Genomic DNA, 19,479 nt, shown 5'->3' with positions numbered 1-19,479 from the left:
TATGAGCCTACACTAATAACGTAATTCACAAGATCGCCTATAATGGTCAAATGTTATCATCCTACATTGAGAGATGACCAGACATACCGCTAACAGTTTCCTGATTGGGACCTACCATTTCTAGTCATCCAAAGGGGAATACTATATCGTACTCATGTATAGAGCTACCGTATATAGACACCTAATAGTGTCATGGAACAAAACTTAACTATCCGTTCTTAGGTTACACACATTCTCTTAATGATACTACCTAATATCAAACTTAATTGATTTAGGTATCTTCCATGAGTCCAAGTTTATCCCTAGACTATATTATAATGTTTGTAGCCAACTTTTAATACCAACTCTATTCTTGGGCGACACTAACATATCTTAGTGTATATATTCCGTACAAAGTGTTAGGTATTACTATTCATTTATTCTCCGAAATGTTACTTCTAATATTATTATATAATGTTATCTATTTATCCTAACATAAAAATAGTACCATATTTGGTTTGCACATATCACTGTGTGTGTGTGTCTATATATATATATATATATATATATATATATATATATATATCACCTAACATATAATTCATGCAATAAGCATATAATTCACGTATGACTTCCAATAGATATTTAATACTTTGATTATACTTATTATAAATCATGTTCATGAAAAGAACTATGCACTTATGTGGCTTAGGTGGATGACTGATGATCTGGGTAGAGTTTCGCCTAACACCTTAGATATCTCTTGACGTAAACTAAGTATAATTAATACATATTTTAGTATAATGATCATGGAGACTAATAATAGTCTAGATCCTCACTAATCTCAATGTCTACCTCAAGATCTATTAAGTAAGGATCTTCCAGACATGACAGTTGAGAGGCAGTATCATTTCGGCATAACAACCTTTCTTAAATTCAACAACTAAGCCAACGTGATCATTTTAGACACCTCTCCTGAAAGTAAATCAATCAGTATAATGACTTGGGATTACTGGGAAATCTTAATTATAGGTTCATAATAATGACTTATGGCCATAAATATAAGTTACACCGAAAGAGATAAAGTGTAGCTTAACTTACAAAGCTTTTAAGCGAAAACTGGAAAATACGCGGGCAGAATTCCAAAACCAAAAACTCTATTTCACCGGGCTACCTGGTGCTCCAAACCCTCGTTAATATCGCTCTAATAGCAAAAAAAAAAATGGGTCCTAAGAGAAGAATTCGATCCAGAGAGAAAGGATATGAAGCGTGTGGGTGAAATGGCTGCAAAAATAGTCATATATAGGACATTGGAATGCACGTTGTGTATAGGAAAGGGGCACGTCGCACACTATGGCTGGATCTCTTGACTTTTGCCACATGTCATCGCCTCCTTAGTCCACCTCGTCGCTTCTATAAGGTCTCTACGTGGCCTATTCTTGTGGTGCCATGTGTCCAAACCTTATGGAGCCACGTCTCCATGTCTCGGAAGAAGGGGGGATGCCCCGACCATGCCACGTGGCGCCCTCTCGTAGTGCCATGTCATTAGTGTGCGCTTCGCGCGTATGATTTTCCAGATTTTTAAAATGATGTAACTTCTTCATATGGACTCCATTTTTGGACGTTCTTTATATCCCTTGTTGGGTCGCGTTTTGTATAATATGTTGCGTCTATTGGGCTCGTTAGCTAGTCCATTTTTGTATCTCCGGTATGGGCCTGTCCATCCGTGAGTTTAGTAGGGTTGAATATAAATATAGGTGCTTGCATGCATCTTGGAAAAAGAGAGTATAGAACGATCAGATCATTTTTCAGAAGTTTATTATTATCGTTCTTGTAACCCTAAATCCTCTACAGCGGAAGTTCTTAGTCGAGCTCTGCTGAGGATTGTTTGATCTAATCATTCGACATATTTTGATCTACTCTTGTCTTATTTATTGTTTTGTGTTCATCGTAATACCTGTTTCATAGATCTAATCGATCTTCACGTTTGTTATTATATCCTATCAATTGGTATCAGAGCAGGAGGCTGTGTAATTCATACACATTTTTTCTGTGAAAAAGGTTGCGATTAGGGTTATTCCGCATTAATTAATATTTATTGAGCCGTCATCCCATAATTGACGTAACTCAACATTTATTCGTTTTGCCCTAATTTAATATATTACAAGTCTGGTCTTTTAAACAGGTTATTCGATCTAGCATGGACGAGTCACAATCAAATCCCATTAACATCTCAAACAACATTGGATCAACGACGAAGATTCCCATCCTTTACACCCAGGATTACGAAGTCTGGGCACATCACTTTGAAGATTATGTCATTGGATCTGAGGACAACGGATATCTTATTTGGGAAGCAATCGTGTCTGGACCATTCGCTCATTCAGCAACATCCAGAATCATTAAAACTCAAAAAGAGTATAATGATCTGTTGAAAGATGTAAAAGATATTGCCCAAGACGAAAAAGATAAGTTTCAGTGCAATATTAAAGCATTGAGACTAATCAGATTCGCTCTTCAATCTGATACTTTCAGGCTAGTGAGTTCGTGCAACACTGCTAAAGAAATATGAGATAGGCTGCGAGAGTTATATTCCACAGATGAAGATCTCGAGCATTCCATTCAAACCTTACTTTTGTCCGAGTTTGGTGAATTCAAGCAGAGTCCTGAAGAAACTGTAACTCAAACGTTCGATCGCTTCAATCATCTTCTTAGTAAGATGATTAAACATGATATTGAAAGGAAGTTGATTGAACAAAAGGTTACGTTTTTAAACGGTCTTAGATCCGAGTGGAGAGCGGTTGTGTCCATTGTTAAAGCACATGAGCAATTCAAATCTTACTCATTGGCAAAGCTAGTAGGGATTTTGAAATCCCAAGAAAAAATTGTCTTGCAGGAGAAAAATGTTGTTTCAAGCTTGGGATCATTGGCCTTTCTGTCCAAAAGCAAAGGTGTGATGGAAGATAAAGACTTTAACGTAGAGGACTATGACCTTACCTCTGAAGACTATGCAATGATGGTGTCAAACCCGAAGAGGTTCATCAAGAAAAGGTTTCCTAGCAATAAGAACCGAAATTGGCAGGGAAGTTATAGTTCTGAAAAGGTCAGGGAAGAACCGAAAGCAGAAGAACCAAAGAAGGAACCGAAAGCTGAAGGAGATTCGGGTGTGAACTGCTACTATTGTGGAGGAAAGAACCACTATGCCAAAGATTGTGTCCTCAAGAAAATAGCAGAAAAGAATGAGGAGAAAGATGAAGAAGCTGTGTTAATGAAAAAGCTGGAAGAGATCAAGAAAAAGAAAGTTGTCACTAACCCTTCAATGAATGCTTTAATTGTGCAGGGTTCGGTAGCAGATGATGAGTTCGATGGCGTGGAGGTCTGGTCAACCGACTCTGAGGATGATGAAGTAAGGAAGTCATCTCATGGAAAGGCTTATGTTGCGAAAGATGAAGGAAGCGGTGGAAAATGCTTGATGGTGTCGGGTGTATCTCAAATGAGGGGATACAACACAGACGGTGGGAATGAAGACACAAAGGAGCGAGAAGACTTGTGCTTCACAGCAAAACCTCTCAGCGTGCAGTTTAACGAGCTTGATGAATTAATAAAGAAGGTACAATCTATTTTTGTTTCATTCAAAGTCCCACAAAGTTCATATGAAAAAGAATTAAAAAATGTAAATTCAAGAATCTCGCATCTAGACAGCAGTTTAACTCAAACACGGGTCACCAATTCTAACCTAACTGACCAATTAAGCAGGGCGTCTTCAAAGAGTGAGGAACGGAGGATGTGGATCGAGCTGAAGGAGTCGGAGTTAATCAAATCCAAGGACGAAAACATTTATTTATAAAGAGACAATTTGAAACTTTTAAAACAGAGAAATGTCTTTTGTTTAATTGCTAAGCGCCTTTACACTAATATCACTCAACTTCATTTAAACTATGAAATAGGGCAGAAAATTCATCGCATGATTTTGCCCTTCCTTGAGTTTAAGGAGGATGAAATCGACGCTGAAGCATATAATTGCGAAAGTGTAGTTTCGTCTGAGGATGTAAATCCGACTTATATGTATGGACTAGACAAAATCGAATATTTCATAAAGTCCAAAGACCATAAGGACATGCTGAAAAACCTTTTGGATGAAAATGATAAATTGAAACTAAGGACCGACACCATACAAAAGTTTGACTCATTGAATGTCAACTTGAGCTCAGAAAATAAAATTGATGTTGGAAATGCATTTGAGCTTAATGAGGATGATGATATGAGTGAAATTTCTGTAGAGGACGTAGTTGACTGTTCTGAGTTTGTCAAGAGCGAACCCAAAAACCACAAAAATCTTATTTTAGAAAATTCTGTGGAGTTTGCTCGTTTGTCCCAACAAAAGTCCCTGATCCTTGAAGAAAAGGTTGTTGTATACCAAAAGGTAAGGACGACTCCAAATCAAGTGTATAAGGTCACACGAGTAACCGAACATCAGACAACTGAACTCACAGCCATTATAAACGAAGATAATGCTGATGGTTGTGATGAGTTCTTCTGGTCCGCTCATATCGACAATGCTGACGAAACCGTTGGTCTGTCTGAACGGACGTCCTGGAAAACCAAAGGCAGATATGTACCAGAAGAAAAAGGAGATCCTGCAAAAGAAGTCACTCCTTCAAGCGAAACTCCAACAGTCCAGAGTGAACCGGCTGACAAAAAGCAAAAGCAAAAAGCAAATATCCATCGACAGCCGAAGCAAGTGAAGAATCAGAAGCAGCAAAGGAATATGAGATACAAGAAGAATCTCTCAGAACGAAAACAGTTTTAGCAATCTCAAAACGCCCATTTCTCTTATCATGACAGAAATTCAAAGTCAGAGAAAAGTATTGTTAGATCGCAAGAAAGTAATAACAACAGAAGGGAGAAGTTCAGTTCTGAGGGTCATAACAACCGAAAGGATACGTTCGGTTCTGAAAATTATGATAACCGAAGGCAAAGGTTCGGTTCATTAAACACAAGCCACCGAAAGCATAAGTTCGGTTCTGAGAGCAAAAGCAACCAAAGTTCTAAGTTCGGTACCACTAATGATCAAAAACAAAAGGGTCACTTAGAACCTCAAGTCAAGAAAACATCTCAGTCTAAATTCTCTCGTTCTACTTCTTCTAATCCTTCTAATTCCTCTCAACCTCATTCTAAATCCAATTTTGTTAATACTCAAAATCCAAAATCTTCAACAGATTTGAAAGGAAAATCGAAGGTTTCCTCAGTCAAAACCGATCAAAAGCATTCCAATGTCCCAGTGCCTAAACCTGAATCCAAACCGACTTTAACAAATCCCAATAAAATTAAGGTTTTCACCATTAAAAATAAAGATGAAACAACTTTAATAAAAAGAACATATTTTGTTGACATCTCTCTTACTATTCCTGTTCCTGTGAAAGGCTCATGTGGACCCAAGAAACTTTGGGTTCCTAAATCTGCTTAATTTTTGCAGGTTATCAGTGACGAGCAGTTTGACGAAGAATGGTATATTGACAGTGGCTGCTCGCGTTACATGACAGGAAGGAAGGAAGAGCTGAGGGAATTTCGGTCTCTTTCAAACGGTGGAAATGTCAAGTTCGGGAACAACTTATTTGGCACAATAAAAGGCTATGGAATGATAACAAATGGTGATTTTACGATTAGGAAGGTCGCATACGTTGAAGGACTACAGCACAACCTCATCAGTGTATCTCAGCTTGTTGGAGGTACTGGTCTCAAGGTCTCATTTGATGATGAGGGTTCGGAAATAATTGAAAAGAAAACAAAAAGAGTAATTCTCAAATCGGAGCGCAAAGGCGAAATGTTTCCCCTGAACCTCAAACCCATCAAAGGGAATTCAGCTATCTGCCTGTTATCCAAAGCACAATCTGACGAAAGCTGGTTGTGACACCGAAGGCTCTCTCATCTCAACTTCAAGGACATCAACAAACTTGTCACAGGTGGTCATGTTCGAGGTCTTCCATTGCTCAAATTCGATCGAGAACATTTATGTGCTGCGTGTGAAATGGGGAAGCAGAGTCGTCAAAGTCACCCATCGATTGTAAACACTAAAGTTGTTGAACCATTAGAGTTAATTCACATTGAATTGTGTGGTCCATCATCTATCGAAAGCATCGGCGGTAGCAAGTATATTCTTGTCATTGTTGAAGACTTTTCACGTTTTACATGGGTGTTCTTTCGGAAGCTCAAATCTGAAGCAACTCTCAAGCTAAAGATGTTTATCAAGTAGGTTGAAGTACAGCTGAAGAAAGTTGTTCGCAACATCAAGAGCGACAATGGGCTGGAATTCAAAAATAAAGAATTCGAAGAATTCTTGGGCGAAAAAGGAACCAGTCACAACTTCTCAGCTCCCTACACCCCTCAACAAAACGGGATTGTCGAAAGACGAAACCGATCTTTGTGTAAGGCGGCTCGAACCATGCTAAGTTTTGCTTCTTTACCTTTATATTTTTGGGCTGATGCTATTGTTGCAGCATGCTTTACGCAGAACAGATCATATCTCAATAAGCGATTCACTCTCACTCCTTATGAGATCATCAACAACAGGAAGCCAAATGTCAAATTTTTCCATGTATTCGGCTCACGGTGTTTCATCTTCAATTCTAAAGAACATCGTAACAAGTTTGATGTCAAAGCCGATGAAGGGATATTTCTGGGCTATTCTCTCACTTCTAAAGCTTACAGGGTATTAAACAAGCGCTCGAGGAAAATAAAAGAAACTTATTATGTGACTTTTGATGATAGCTATGTCAAAAAGCTAAAGGCCAACGAAGACACAGTTGGAGAAATCTTTTCTCAAACAGGCCAAGTCACAGCCTCGATCGCAAACCTATTTGAGAAGTTCGTCGAGTTATTCGATGAACCAGAGAAGGCAACTCTCTCGGAAGCTAGTGCAGCAGACAACAAAGTAGATCATCTGAAGCAACTCATCGAAGATGCTGCAAAGCAAATGAATGAAGGAGGATCAAGTTCTAACGAACCTCCACAGCACGATGCTTCAGTTGAGGGGGAGAACCCATCTTCGTCATCTCAGCCGAGCTCACATGTTGAGGGGGAGAACAGTTCTCAAGCTACTCCCGAACGCACTGCAACACCCGAAGGTACGTCAAGACCTGAAAGCTCGACACCTCCCGAAACCCCTGTAGCTCCGGAAACTCAAGACACACCTGAAAGCTTATCTGTCGAGGGGGAGAATGCCGATATGCTTTATGACGATGACAGTCAATCTAAACTAGAAGAGATGGTAAATGCTGAATTAGATCCATCTTATGATCCAAATTACCCTCCTCTTGTCAAATCGACCAGAGATCATCCTGTTTCCCAAGTTGTTGGTAATGTCTCTTAAAAGGTCCTGACCCGATCACAACTAAAGGCAAAACAAACTTCCTTATTTTCAAAAGTAGAATTCTGTATGTTTAACTCCTTCGTCTCAAAAGTTGAACAAAAGACAGTTAACACTGCTCTTGATCACTCCGATTGGGTTCAAGCTATGCAAGACGAACTGAATAAATTCAAAAGGAATAAAGTTTGGCGCCTCATTCCAACTCCTCAAGATGCCTCAGTTGTTGGTCTCAAATGGGTCTTCAGAAATAAGATGGACAAGGAAGGCAACGTGATACGAAACAAAGCCCATCTGGTGGTGAAAGGATACTGTCAGGAGGAAGGAATCGACTATGAAGAAACTTTCGCTCCTGTAGCTAGGCTGGAATCCGTTAGAATATTTCTTGCCTATGCTGCACACAAAAACTTTGAGGTCTACCAAATGGATGTCAAGTGCGCATTTCTAAATGGAGAACTTGAAGAAATGGTGTACGTGGAGCAACCTCCTGGATTCGTCAATGAAAGGTACCCCAATCACTGTTACATTTTGGACAAAGCCGTATATGGACTGAAACAAGCTCCGAGGGCCTGGTATAAAATGCTAACCAAGTTTTTAAAGATGTCCAAATTCAAACAAGGTTCGGTTGACCCAACCTTCTTTCGTAAGAAGGAAGGTAACCACCTTATGATTGTTCAAATTTATGTTAATGATATCATCTTTGGCTCAACGAATCCTAGCTTAACGGCTGAATTTAGAAAGCTGATGGAGACTAAATTTGAAATGAGCTAAATGGGTCCAATTAACTTTTTCCTTGGTTTAAACATTAGACAGGGACCCAAAGACATCTTTATTAATTAGGAAGCTTACACGAAGACTCTCCTTGCAAAATTTGGCATGATGGGAGATTCAAAGATTAAAGTTCCAATGGCGTTCGGCACCAAGCTCACTCCATCATTGAATAACCCAACAGTTGATATTACGCTATATCGCCAGATGATCGGTTCTCTGATGTATCTTACTGCTAGCAGGCCTGATATAATGTTCTCTGTTTGTTACTGTGCTAGATTTCAGGCGAATCCACGTGAACCTCATATGCTTGCAGTGAAGAACATACTCCATTATCTCAAGCGAACTACCTCTTTAGGCCTATGGTATCCATCCAACTCAGGTTTCTTTGTTCAAGCCTATTCAGATGCAGACCTTGGAGGTTGTGGACTAGACAGGAAAAGTACCACTGGAGGCTGCCAATTCCTAGACGGGAAGTTGGTTAGTTGGCAATCAAAGAACAGACCTATGTGTCTCTGTCTACCGCTGAAGCAGAATACATCGCAGCTGCCTCCTGCACTTCTCAAGTGATTTGGATCCAAAGTCAACTCCGGGACTATAGACTCAATATGAAAAAGATCCCACTATATTGTGACTCTGAAAGTGCAATTAGGATCTGTCATAACCCAGTACAACACTCCAAGACTAAGCACATAGCACTGAGGTATCACTTCATTAAGGATCATGTGGAAGATGGGAACATCGAAATTCATTTTGTTCGAACCACTGATCAATTGGCTGACATCTTCACCAAAGCTCTTCCTGAAGCGTCATTCAACAAAATTCTACAACGGCTAGGTATGATGGAATCGGAGTCGGTACCAAACATTACCTCTCAAACTCAAAAGTAAGAAGCGAAATAGACCGAACGTTCGGGTTCGGGTCTTGTTCTAATGTACCGAAATGAACCGAACGTTCGGGTTCGGTTGAATAATCTGCTTTTCGCTCATCAATCAAAGGTAGTTTTCATGGTTGTAGCTCTTATGTATAATTGTTTCAAATGCATTTATCTTAGTGTCAAAGTTATTCTCTTTTTAAAACCTATTTTCCTTGGCAACCGAAATATACCGAACGTTCAGGTTCGGTTCCAAAAAAAAAAATTTCCAACCGAAATAAACCGAACGCTCGGGTTCGGTTCCAAATTTTTTTTTTCTCCGCATTTTTTTTGTCTTATTTTTTATTTCATTTTTTTTATTATTATCAAAAATTCCAAAAATATCTTTTTTATAAATTCAAAAACTCCAAAAATATTTCGTTCTTTATTTTTTTTTTTTTGCTTTAATTTTATTTGTGTGTTCGGTTATGGGGAAATTGTTGAATTAGCTAAATGTCCCTAGAAGCATGTTGCTGTATGTGTCCAAAGCCTCACCTGATTCTGAATAATAGCCTTAATGACTTGGTATATACAAACATTGTCTTCCCAATTAGGCTATCATATTTATTCTAATCTTGAGCTACCTAACTCTCTTCTCACATGAGATAAGAGTTTTCTGCTTGGTCCTATTTTTCACAGCAGAGGTACTTTGATTTCTTACACCATCTAAATTCCATTTCTCCATCACATTCGTTTCACAAACGTAACCCTTGAGACTCTCGAAAATTACCACTGAGGTTTATGGTTACACAATTACTGTGTTCATGATCTTAGTTTCGTGCTACTACGATCTAAGTGAAACCCAACATTCAATACCCAATACGAATTGACGGTGAACAATTAATTTGCTCTAGTTTTCACTAATGCATTGACGGACGTACCTCCATGAAAGCTCAAAATTTTCTTTTGTGTGATTTCTATGAAATTGTTATCACCAATAACATTTCTTCCCTTGGAATCCAGTTTTAAATTTTTGTTGAGATTTTTTATACATATTTCCTCGCCAAATTAAATTATCTCCAACCTACTTGTTCAATAGACTACACCGGTCTCACAAGTACTTTGTTCGCTTTCTATCTTATATCAAGATTAGGAAGTTTGAATCGAAGCGAAAGCCACCCTAATAAGCCTAGTTAAAAGAAGCCTTTCAACACTTCTTAATTGGTGTTTAATCGTTATTCAACGGGAAACCACACAAACACTTTAAGGTCTCTCTTGACTTTGAAGGAAGAGATTCGTGCCCGGGATCATTTGTTTCGTGTCTTTATTGACATCACATATTTTCCCAAAAATATTGCTTTATTTCTTTTCTTTTACACCCTAAGCACGAAAATCTTTGATTTTCCTAAATTCAGGTTCTATTAATTACAAGGCATTTTACTTGGATTTGCGGTTGATTAAAGGCTGTGGTTGATTTTAATCCACGTGGGGGTATTTTTCAAAAGATGCCGTTACAATTTAAAGAGATAAGATAAGGACATGCTGACTCAGGCGGGAGTCTAATCGATTTGATTTCAAACGGCGCAAGAGGGGCGCGTGTGAATCTGAACCGTCTCGTCTCCAGACGACGCCTAATGGGAAGGCGTGTTATTAGGGACCTGACATTCTCTCTCATGCGTGATCATCGGCAACCCCAACTGTCACGCATCAGTCAACTCCGAAAAACCCTTCGTTTTTCAATAGAAGATTTGGGAAGATCTTTCTCTCTCCTTACACCACAGTATAAAAGGCAACATCCTCCACCGTTTACCTCTTTACTGCAATTATAATTCCCAGAGCGCAAGAAATCACTAAACCTTCACAGTTCATCATCTTCTCTACTTTCTTCAAGCAATGGCAGATTCATCTTCCGTTCACGCAACATCCCACATTTTTCCCATTCGCCCACAACAAAGCCTAATCATCGATTTAACCCCTCATGCTTACGACGCCTTCATGTTCCCCATCATCGAGTGTCTGAAGTTTTCTCCGATCGCTCCTGCACTTACTAGGGTTGAAACTGTTCCGATGGAGTTCCTGTCACAGATCTTTGCGACCGCTCACTACGACAAGGTTGTTGACAAAATCTTTTTTGATATCTTTGAGCACAAGGCGTCAATTTCAAAGCAAAGGTTTTGCTCGCTGTTAGGGTTTGAACCTGATTCTTCGAGGGTTAACCCTGAAACGGTTCCAATGGGTCACTTGTTCAACATGTTCTATAGCATGGGTTATCCGGAGGTGCTTTCTGCGGTCACGAAGTTCAAGAAGTCGTGCCTACCTCCACAGTGGAATGGGTTGTTCACTGTTCTCTTCAAGGGGTTATCCGAGAGAAGTGTTGGATCTGATGGTGCCAGCCGTTTATTTCTCTCCATACTGTATGGTATCTACAATGGCATCAACATGGATTATGGGCATGTTCTATGGCTACAACTCATCCAGAGTCTCTCCTCTACCTCCATACATTCAGAGATTTCGTATGCTAGGTTCTGGACTCTTATCACAAAATGGGTGATGGACAAGTACCACGTCCCCATTGTCGTTGGTGCTCCAATGTCTTCGATTGGTACCTTCCATACCACGAATATCATTGTGTCGGACGCCTCAAAGTTTCCGTTCAACGGGTCTATTCCGGAGACCATGTATGGGGATGTTCCTGCTGACAGTCGGATTATCCAGACGTACAAAGGGTTTAAGCGTTCTGGTCCGAGGGATCTTACTCTAGAGATGTTGAAGTCAATACATGACGCCGACAAGCCTGCTCCAAGAGGCAAAAAGGCTGATAAGGGGAAACGGGTGGCAAAACGAGCAAAAGGCCCATCTCCAAAGAAAAGGAAACCCACCAAGCTTGCTCAGTCTCCACAGCACAAGAGGAGAAAAACCCAACCACGACGAAAGTTAATTATCGCTTCCTCCTCAAGCGAGTCTGAGGGTGAGAGTTCAGATTCTGATGACTCTCCACGTGGCAATACTCCACCTAGATCTCATACCCCAGAAGTTCATGCATCTACTTCTCCAATTTCCTCTCCACCAAAAACCATTCCTATTTCTATTCCCCCCATAACTTCCACTACCTCAATACCACCCACTTCCATCCCAATACCAACACCAATATTCACCGACGCAACCACAACATGCACTGCAGATGTTAGAGCCAACGTATCTGATACGGGGGTTCATACTGATGCACCCGAAAACACTCCAGCACCTGAAACCACAAAAGCACCCGAACCTACACCAACACCCGAAACAACGCAACCCGAACCTACCCATACTACTACACCACCAGCTTCACCACCACCACCTTCTCCTGGTTATGCTTCAGAGGGAGAAGAACCATTCCTTGGCGGGGAAAATATGACGTTTGACTCGGTCTACTATAGTCCGTTTCAAGTACAAGTGATGACGATGACGACGCTCCTGTCACAAAAAGACATCTCAAGGAGCTCCATGACAACATTGACTTGCTCATCGCCTCCTCTTCCACTTCTCAGTCATCCCTTTCTGAAGATGCAGTTCAGAAGATTGTTGACGCCTTCTCAAAAGCTCAGCAAGATTCCATTGCTTCTGCAACCTCCGCCATAGATGCCTCAACAAAAGCCTGTCAGGCTGCGACCGCAAAAGTCGATAAACTATTTTCTGATGCCTCTTCCCTGTTAAAGTCTTTACAGGAGAATGCAAATGCTGCCAACACTACGTTGGAACCTATTATTCATTAGCTAGCAACGTCAGTCTCCACTGAGTTGAAGTCCTTCGCTTCTTTTCGTCAAATGCTTTCAGCTGACAACTCAGCCTTTCGCACAACCATTGACGAGCGTCTCTCGAAGCTACAAGAAGATTTGGCTGCCGAGAACTCTCTTATGGATGTTCTTGCCAAGAAGACCACTGCTCTGAAGGTCAAGAGCGCTCAACTCTCCAACTCTCAACAAGAGATTGACTCTCTTCGGTCTGAAAGGGAGGTGATAAAGTCGTGTGTTTCGGATGTCCACTCTGCCATCTCCAACATCCTCGAAGCACATGATCCTATTCTTAACTATACTGTGAGGCGTGACCTTGCAGAGAAGCTCGCTCCCGCCCTTGCCCTGCTCAGCAAACTCGAAGGGCTACTTGATTTCGTGTCCATTCCGAAACAAGGGGGAGAGAAGGAATCTATGTCCCAACCACCTCCTACCTCAAAGGCGACTCACACTACCGAACCTCCTCCAGTAGGCCAAGCCTCCGGTTCCGATGTGAAAGACAAAGGCAAAAAGATTGCTGATGAAGAAGAAGAAGAAGAAGACAAAGAAACAATCGCCGACTTGTTGAAGTGTAGAAGTCGACGCAATGAGGCTGATATCAGTGCTCGTGTGGCAAGAGAGGCTGAAGAAGCCGAACGTAAACAGAAGGAAACCCATGACCTTCTTGAGAGTAGGAAAACTCTTTTTCCTGCCTGGACTCTCGAGAGGGTGATAAAAGAAGCCATTGACACATCAAGTATCTTGTAGCTGGAACCTGTAATCTCTCTTGATTGTTCCAACACTGTCGACTCTCAGTTTGACATGCCACTGACCCGAAAGGCGTTCATCTTTCATGCCTTATACAACGTTGATCCACAGGTTGATCGGGACTTAATCAATTTTTATCTGAAGGCTACTCAACCTCAGTATCAGACTTGGAGTGCTCATAAAATTGTCAACGTTCGGGTCTTGAAGCCGTATAGTGAAGGGAACTTCATCAACATTCGGTTCAAGGTACTTCGGGGATCTGCCAAAACCGAACATGCTATTTCCCTTGCAGATCTTCCAAACCTTAATCCCCATGATTGGATTATCTTGCACAACATCCTGCTCACCAACGAAGCTGAATACGGTCCGATCATTGACCATTTCAAGAGGATGCTCGTGTGCTACATCATGGAAGTTGCACTGATGGATCAGGAGATTGCAAGCGTATTTAAGAAGAAACCAACAATATCTCCTGTTGGCTCTGCCATTGATCTCAACCAAATGCAGATGGGTAAAATTGACTCGAGAAGGAATTCGGTCATGTTCACCAGGAACGAAGGACAGAAATGTTTTTTCGCCTTGGCTGACAAACACCTCTACACCACTGCTTGTTTAGAACACGTTTTGGGGATCATCCACAGATGCAAGCAGCACACAGCGGATGATGTCAAGTACTTCGATGACATGATTCAATGGTACATTCGGTTCAGACAGACTATTCTCGCTCTTATCACACGTCTGTTTGATGCTGTGAAGAAGGCTCCCGCTGCTAGCCCGAAGAAGAAGTAGTCTCGCTCCAATTTGACGCAAAGGGGGAGATTGTTGGGTCGCGTTTTGTATAATATGTTGCGTCTATTGGGCTCGTTAGCTAGTCCATTTTTGTATCTCCGGTATGGGCCTGTCCATCCGTGAGTTTAGTAGGGTTGAATATAAATATAGGTGCTTGCATGCATCTTGGAAAAAGAGAGTATAGAACGATCAGATCATTTTTCAGAGGTTTATTATTATCGTTCTTGTAACCCTAAATCCTCTACAACGGAAGTTCTTAGTCGAGCTCTGCTGAGGATTGTTTGATCTAATCATTCGACATATTTTGATCTACTCTTGTCTTATTTATTGTTTTGTGTTCATCGTAATACCTGTTTCATAGATCTAATCGATCTTCACGTTTGTTATTATATCCTATCATCCCTGAAAAGCTCTCGACGAGATCCACAAATTTCATTTAGACTTTGTCGACTAATTTTGACTTTCTTTTTAAAAGCTATATTTTTAACAAACTTAGACTATTAAAGTCCGTTAAAAATTCATAATTCTCTCATATGATATCCGTTCTCGATTGTATTTATATCAACAGAACCATATGGACAAAATCTTCAACTCTTGTTTAGATTGTTTTTCATACAATCAACCGATCTGTATTTCAATTTTTAAGTTATATATTGCTACGTTGAAACTTCGAAAAATCATAACTTCCTCTTACGAAGTAGATTTGGACATTCGCTATATGCACGCTATCAGTTTAACGACTACAACGACTTTCTTTTAGATCACTTAGGCTAAAAAGTAATCTATCTAAAATTCACTTTTTACGATACGTAGAGTAGTGCTGGTTTAATCGTGAAACTTCGAAGAAGCATAACTTCTTCATACGAAGTCGGATTTTAGTGTTCTTTAAATGTATGAAATCTATGTTGCACATACTATAACTTGGTTATGATTATTTATCCTAAATAATCTTCTATCAAAAATTCAATTTTAACGCTTATTATCTCTTAATTGACTGACTTGAATTTGCGGGCGTTACAAAGCATTTCCAACCCCTCAATTGATGTCTCAAGTTTACTGTTAACAACAAAAGATATGACATTTATGTCCTCTATGTCTCAATAAGTCATTTAGTTAATAAAACAACCTCTTTTTGTGTTTAAATAACTGAATAACTACCCAATTAGTACGTGGTTGCCACTCATACCATGGCTACAAACATGCACAAGCATATATTGTACAATGGTTTTATCTGTCTTATTTTCTGTCAGGGAATGCGTATATGGTCACATGCATGTAATGGTCCTTAGCTAGCATGTTTATTCCTTGGGTCATTTTATTACTACCACTTATTGTTAGGCGTTATCATCACATTCACTTATATCATTTGTTTTTATTCTTATATTATCCTATGTTCTCTGCTATATCATATTCATTAAGTGGGGTCAATGTTAAAAAAACAGTAACCAAGTGTAACAATTGTTCCATCTAGGTTACTCTAACTTCTTCTTCTTCTTCTTCTTCTTCTTCTTCTTCTTTTAATGTTTGACCACTTATACAAATTAGTACCCAATCACTCAAATGTCTACTTGCCAATGCCATTTAGTGTTTTGGCTTCGTCTTGTGAATCAAGAAACAACTTAGTAATTACACAAATATATATGAGAAAAATGCAGGACAGAGACTTGCATTGCACAAAAGATGTAAATGCTCTCATCATCAATAAAACCACCCTAGAAAGCTTGTACAATCACGCGTAATAAACACAACACAACCACATGAACATTATGTTGTATGAAATTTCTAATGTGATGTTGGAAGTTTACTTCATTTTCCAACCAAAATTCATCAAGGGAAAATTTTGAAAGTAGTAGGTGGGTTTACCTGAATTTCTCGGAGCATTCGTTCAAGTTGAACTCGGATTTCAGAGAAGGGAAGGCGGTTACGGGGATTAAAGTCCCAACATATATGCATCAACTCATTCAGTTGTGCGTGTGTGGAGGTGTACAAACCTGTTTTTTTCAAACCGGTTCGTCACTGAAAAAAAAAACTGATCCTATATGTGACATCCCTATTTTTCATGGCCAGAAGAGACCGATTTCGTTTATGCTTTTAAAATAAAATCAGAGTAATCTTTTAAAAGGTGTTGCGGAATTTGTTCCCAAAATAAAATATGATAAAAATTTATCAAAGCATTTCTTAAAGAAATGTATTTTCATTATATTACAAAACCTCGGGATGTCATGTTCCGATACAGACTAAAAGCATAAACAGTATGATTTAGGCCTTTCAACAGTTATTTACATCTATTGGCCTATAATCTAAAATCCCTCGTCATCATCCAACGATGCTCTTGTTCCACTACCTGTAATATAAAAAGCTGAGTAGGTCTGGCTTGAGAGCGTGGTGAGTATATAGGGTTTTCAACCCACAATAAATAAATTTATTATGTTTAAACATCAAACAATCAACCCAATTTCTCATCCCCATTATCCCCTTTATTACCCTACCCTATCGATCCTCACAACGACAGGATCTATACTCTCAGATCTAAAATCAACCTCTTTATTAATCCATACTCCCAGATCTAAAATTTACATCTTTACCTAATTCATACTCTCAGATCTAAAATTTACCTCTTTACCTAATCCATATTCCCGGATCTAAAATTTACCTCTTTACCTAATCCATACTCCCAGATTTAAAATTTATCTCTTTACCAAATTCATACTCCCGGATCAATAATTGTGCCCATTCCATACTCTTGGACTAGGGACAATTAACTATATCTTACTCCATACTCCTGGATTAATAATAAATAACTTATGTCTTAATCCATACTCCCGGATTAATAACAAATAACTATGTCTCAATCCATACTCCTGGATTAATAACAAATAACTATGTCTCAATCCATACTCCCGGATTAATAACAAATAACTATGTCTTAATCCATACTCCCGGATTAATAACAAATAACTATGACTTAATCCATACTCCTGGATTAATAACAAATAACTATGTCTCAATCCATACTCCCGGATTAATAACAAATAACTATGTCTTAATCCATACTCCCAGATTAATAACAAATAACTATGACTTAATCCATACTCCCATATTAATAACAAATAACTATGTCTTAATCCATACTCCCGGATTAATAACAAATAATTATGTCTTAATCCATACCCTCGAAAAACATCTACATTTTACGAGCATGTTAATATTCCACTGGACTGTCTAGAAAAGTCTGTGGTCGTCATCTATATTCCGCTAGATGACTAGAACATCGTTAACATCGAGACCTCTCATCATTTTGTTTCATCACATATCAACTATTTCATCTACCCATTTTATACCCAACATATTTGTAGATAAAAATACATATACAGTTTAAAACATGTATAAAACATCTATTCAACACTCATCTCAAATAAACAAACAATATATATACACATAGCACGTATTTTATTGAAAATACTTCATATCTATGTGTAAGATGAAAATGACTACACTCACCTTATAAGACGGTGATTAGACAGCACTTCGTCCCTTTAAACAATCTTTTTCGATGAAACTGGACTTCACGTGGGTAGAGTTTCGTCTCGAAAAACTCTTTTCTCGGGATCTTCGAGCTCTCCGGGCTTGCTTACGATGCTAAGATGATATTATAGGCTTAGGGGGGTTTAGTGTAGCTTGGAAGAGAGTAGAAGGGTGAAAGAAGTAATTTTTGTAACCATTTTCGGGGTAGCCTCGTATCCTATTTATAGGAGGTCGAAGCTCCTTATTACGTTGGGCGTAATTCTTCGGTACGCGGGGCGTACTGCCTTGCAAATCTCTTCGCTGGATGTAACTTCGTACGTTGGACGCACGAAGGGATCAACTCGGATGTGTCAAGGCTAACCCAAGTGTCTCTCATGCGAAGGAGTAGGGTGGGTGACTGACTCCGGATCACGTATACGAGTACGTTGGGCGTACTCCTTCGGACCAGCCTCGAAGTTTGTGCCCAAAACTTTAAAAATTCGTAACTTTCGCATACGAACTCCGTTTTTAATGTTTTTTTATATCCATGCGTAGGTGAAATTATGCTCTACAACTTTTGTTTAGACTCCGTCGGCTAATTTTAACTTAAATTTTAAAGTTATATTTTTAACAGGCCGGGACAGGAAAAGTCCTTTAAAAATTTATAACTTCTTCATCTGACGTCCGTTTTCGTCTGTCTTTTTACCGTTGAACTACTATCAACAAGATCATCAATTCTCATTTAAGTTGTTTCAGTTAAAAATCACTCGATCGAAAATTCGAGTTTCAGGTTGCATACTGCTAAACCGAAACTTAGAAAAATCATAACTTCCTCATACGAAGTCAGATTTGGGCATTCTTTTTATGCACGCCCTCGGTTTAATGAACACTACGACTTTCGTTTAGATCACTAATGCTAAAAAGCACTTTATCGTAAATTCATTTTTTATGTCACAACGTCATACCGGTTCTATCGCGAAACTTCGACATGTCATAACTTTTTCGTTATAACTCGGATTTCGGTATTCTTTATATCTCCGGAATCTTTGTTTCAACCACTACAACTTTCTTCATAGATATCGGGTTCATCTAATATTTATTTTCGACGCTTATTTTTATCCTTAACTTATTAAATCATAATAATTAAGTATAAAATACATAATACTCAAATAATACATCTTATTATTTCAAAACAAATTACAAAGGTTGACCTATACTATTACATCATCATTAATGCCTAACGTAGAAACACATTATATAAACCGGTTCGGTCCATCCCTTATTGGTTTGGACGAAACCGGAAAAAAAAATGACGATTATGAGTCTTTTTTTTGTTTATCTTGGTTTTGTTTTTTGGGCTTATATGACTAATATGTGCATATACTAACCGTAAGATTGGTTATTTTCTTTATAAAATCGATATTTTCTAAACAAAAACTTGACATGAGTATATATATATATATATATATATATATATATATATATATATATATATATATATATATATATATATATATATATATATATACTAACCGTAAGATTGGTTTTTTGGGCTTTTATGTTTTTATGATGTTTGTGTATTGAATTGAAAAGATTGAAGTGAGGCTCAACAATTTTCATTTTTTTTTTGTTTTGTGATATGGAAATACATAAAACATTAAACTAACACATCTTTAAACATAAAAACATAAAACATCATTATC

General features: G+C 38.8%; 1 protein-coding gene across 2 annotated transcripts; it reads left to right on the top strand.

Moving 5' to 3' along the window:
• Positions 1 to 670: 670 nt before the first annotated feature.
• On the top strand, positions 671 to 19,196 carry LOC128126070 (flocculation protein FLO11-like). 2 transcript variants are annotated; one of them, XM_052763796.1, is made up of 2 exons: positions 671 to 3,589; positions 3,736 to 19,196. In XM_052763796.1, the coding sequence occupies exon 2, from the start codon at positions 10,857 to 10,859 to the stop codon at positions 12,582 to 12,584; it is 1,728 nt and encodes a 575-aa protein (XP_052619756.1). In that variant the 5' UTR covers positions 671 to 3,589; positions 3,736 to 10,856; the 3' UTR covers positions 12,585 to 19,196. The 2 variants fall into 2 exon arrangements, with proteins under 2 accessions (XP_052619756.1, XP_052619757.1); XM_052763797.1 differs by having other exon boundaries at positions 679 to 3,589; positions 3,736 to 3,872.
• The last annotated feature ends 283 nt before the right edge of the window (positions 19,197 to 19,479 follow it).

This window comes from Lactuca sativa, chromosome 5, assembly GCF_002870075.4.
Source record: "Lactuca sativa cultivar Salinas chromosome 5, Lsat_Salinas_v11, whole genome shotgun sequence".
Lineage (NCBI taxonomy): Eukaryota > Viridiplantae > Streptophyta > Magnoliopsida > Asterales > Asteraceae > Lactuca > Lactuca sativa.
The sequence above is the reverse complement of the archived record's forward strand: the minus strand, read 5'-3'. Positions and strand labels throughout refer to the sequence as shown.

What these genes read in the sequence shown, in the direction of transcription:
- LOC128126070 (XM_052763796.1), top strand. Translation starts at nt 10,857, where the DNA reads ATGGCAGATTCATCTTCCGTTCACGCAACATCCCACATTTTTCCCATT.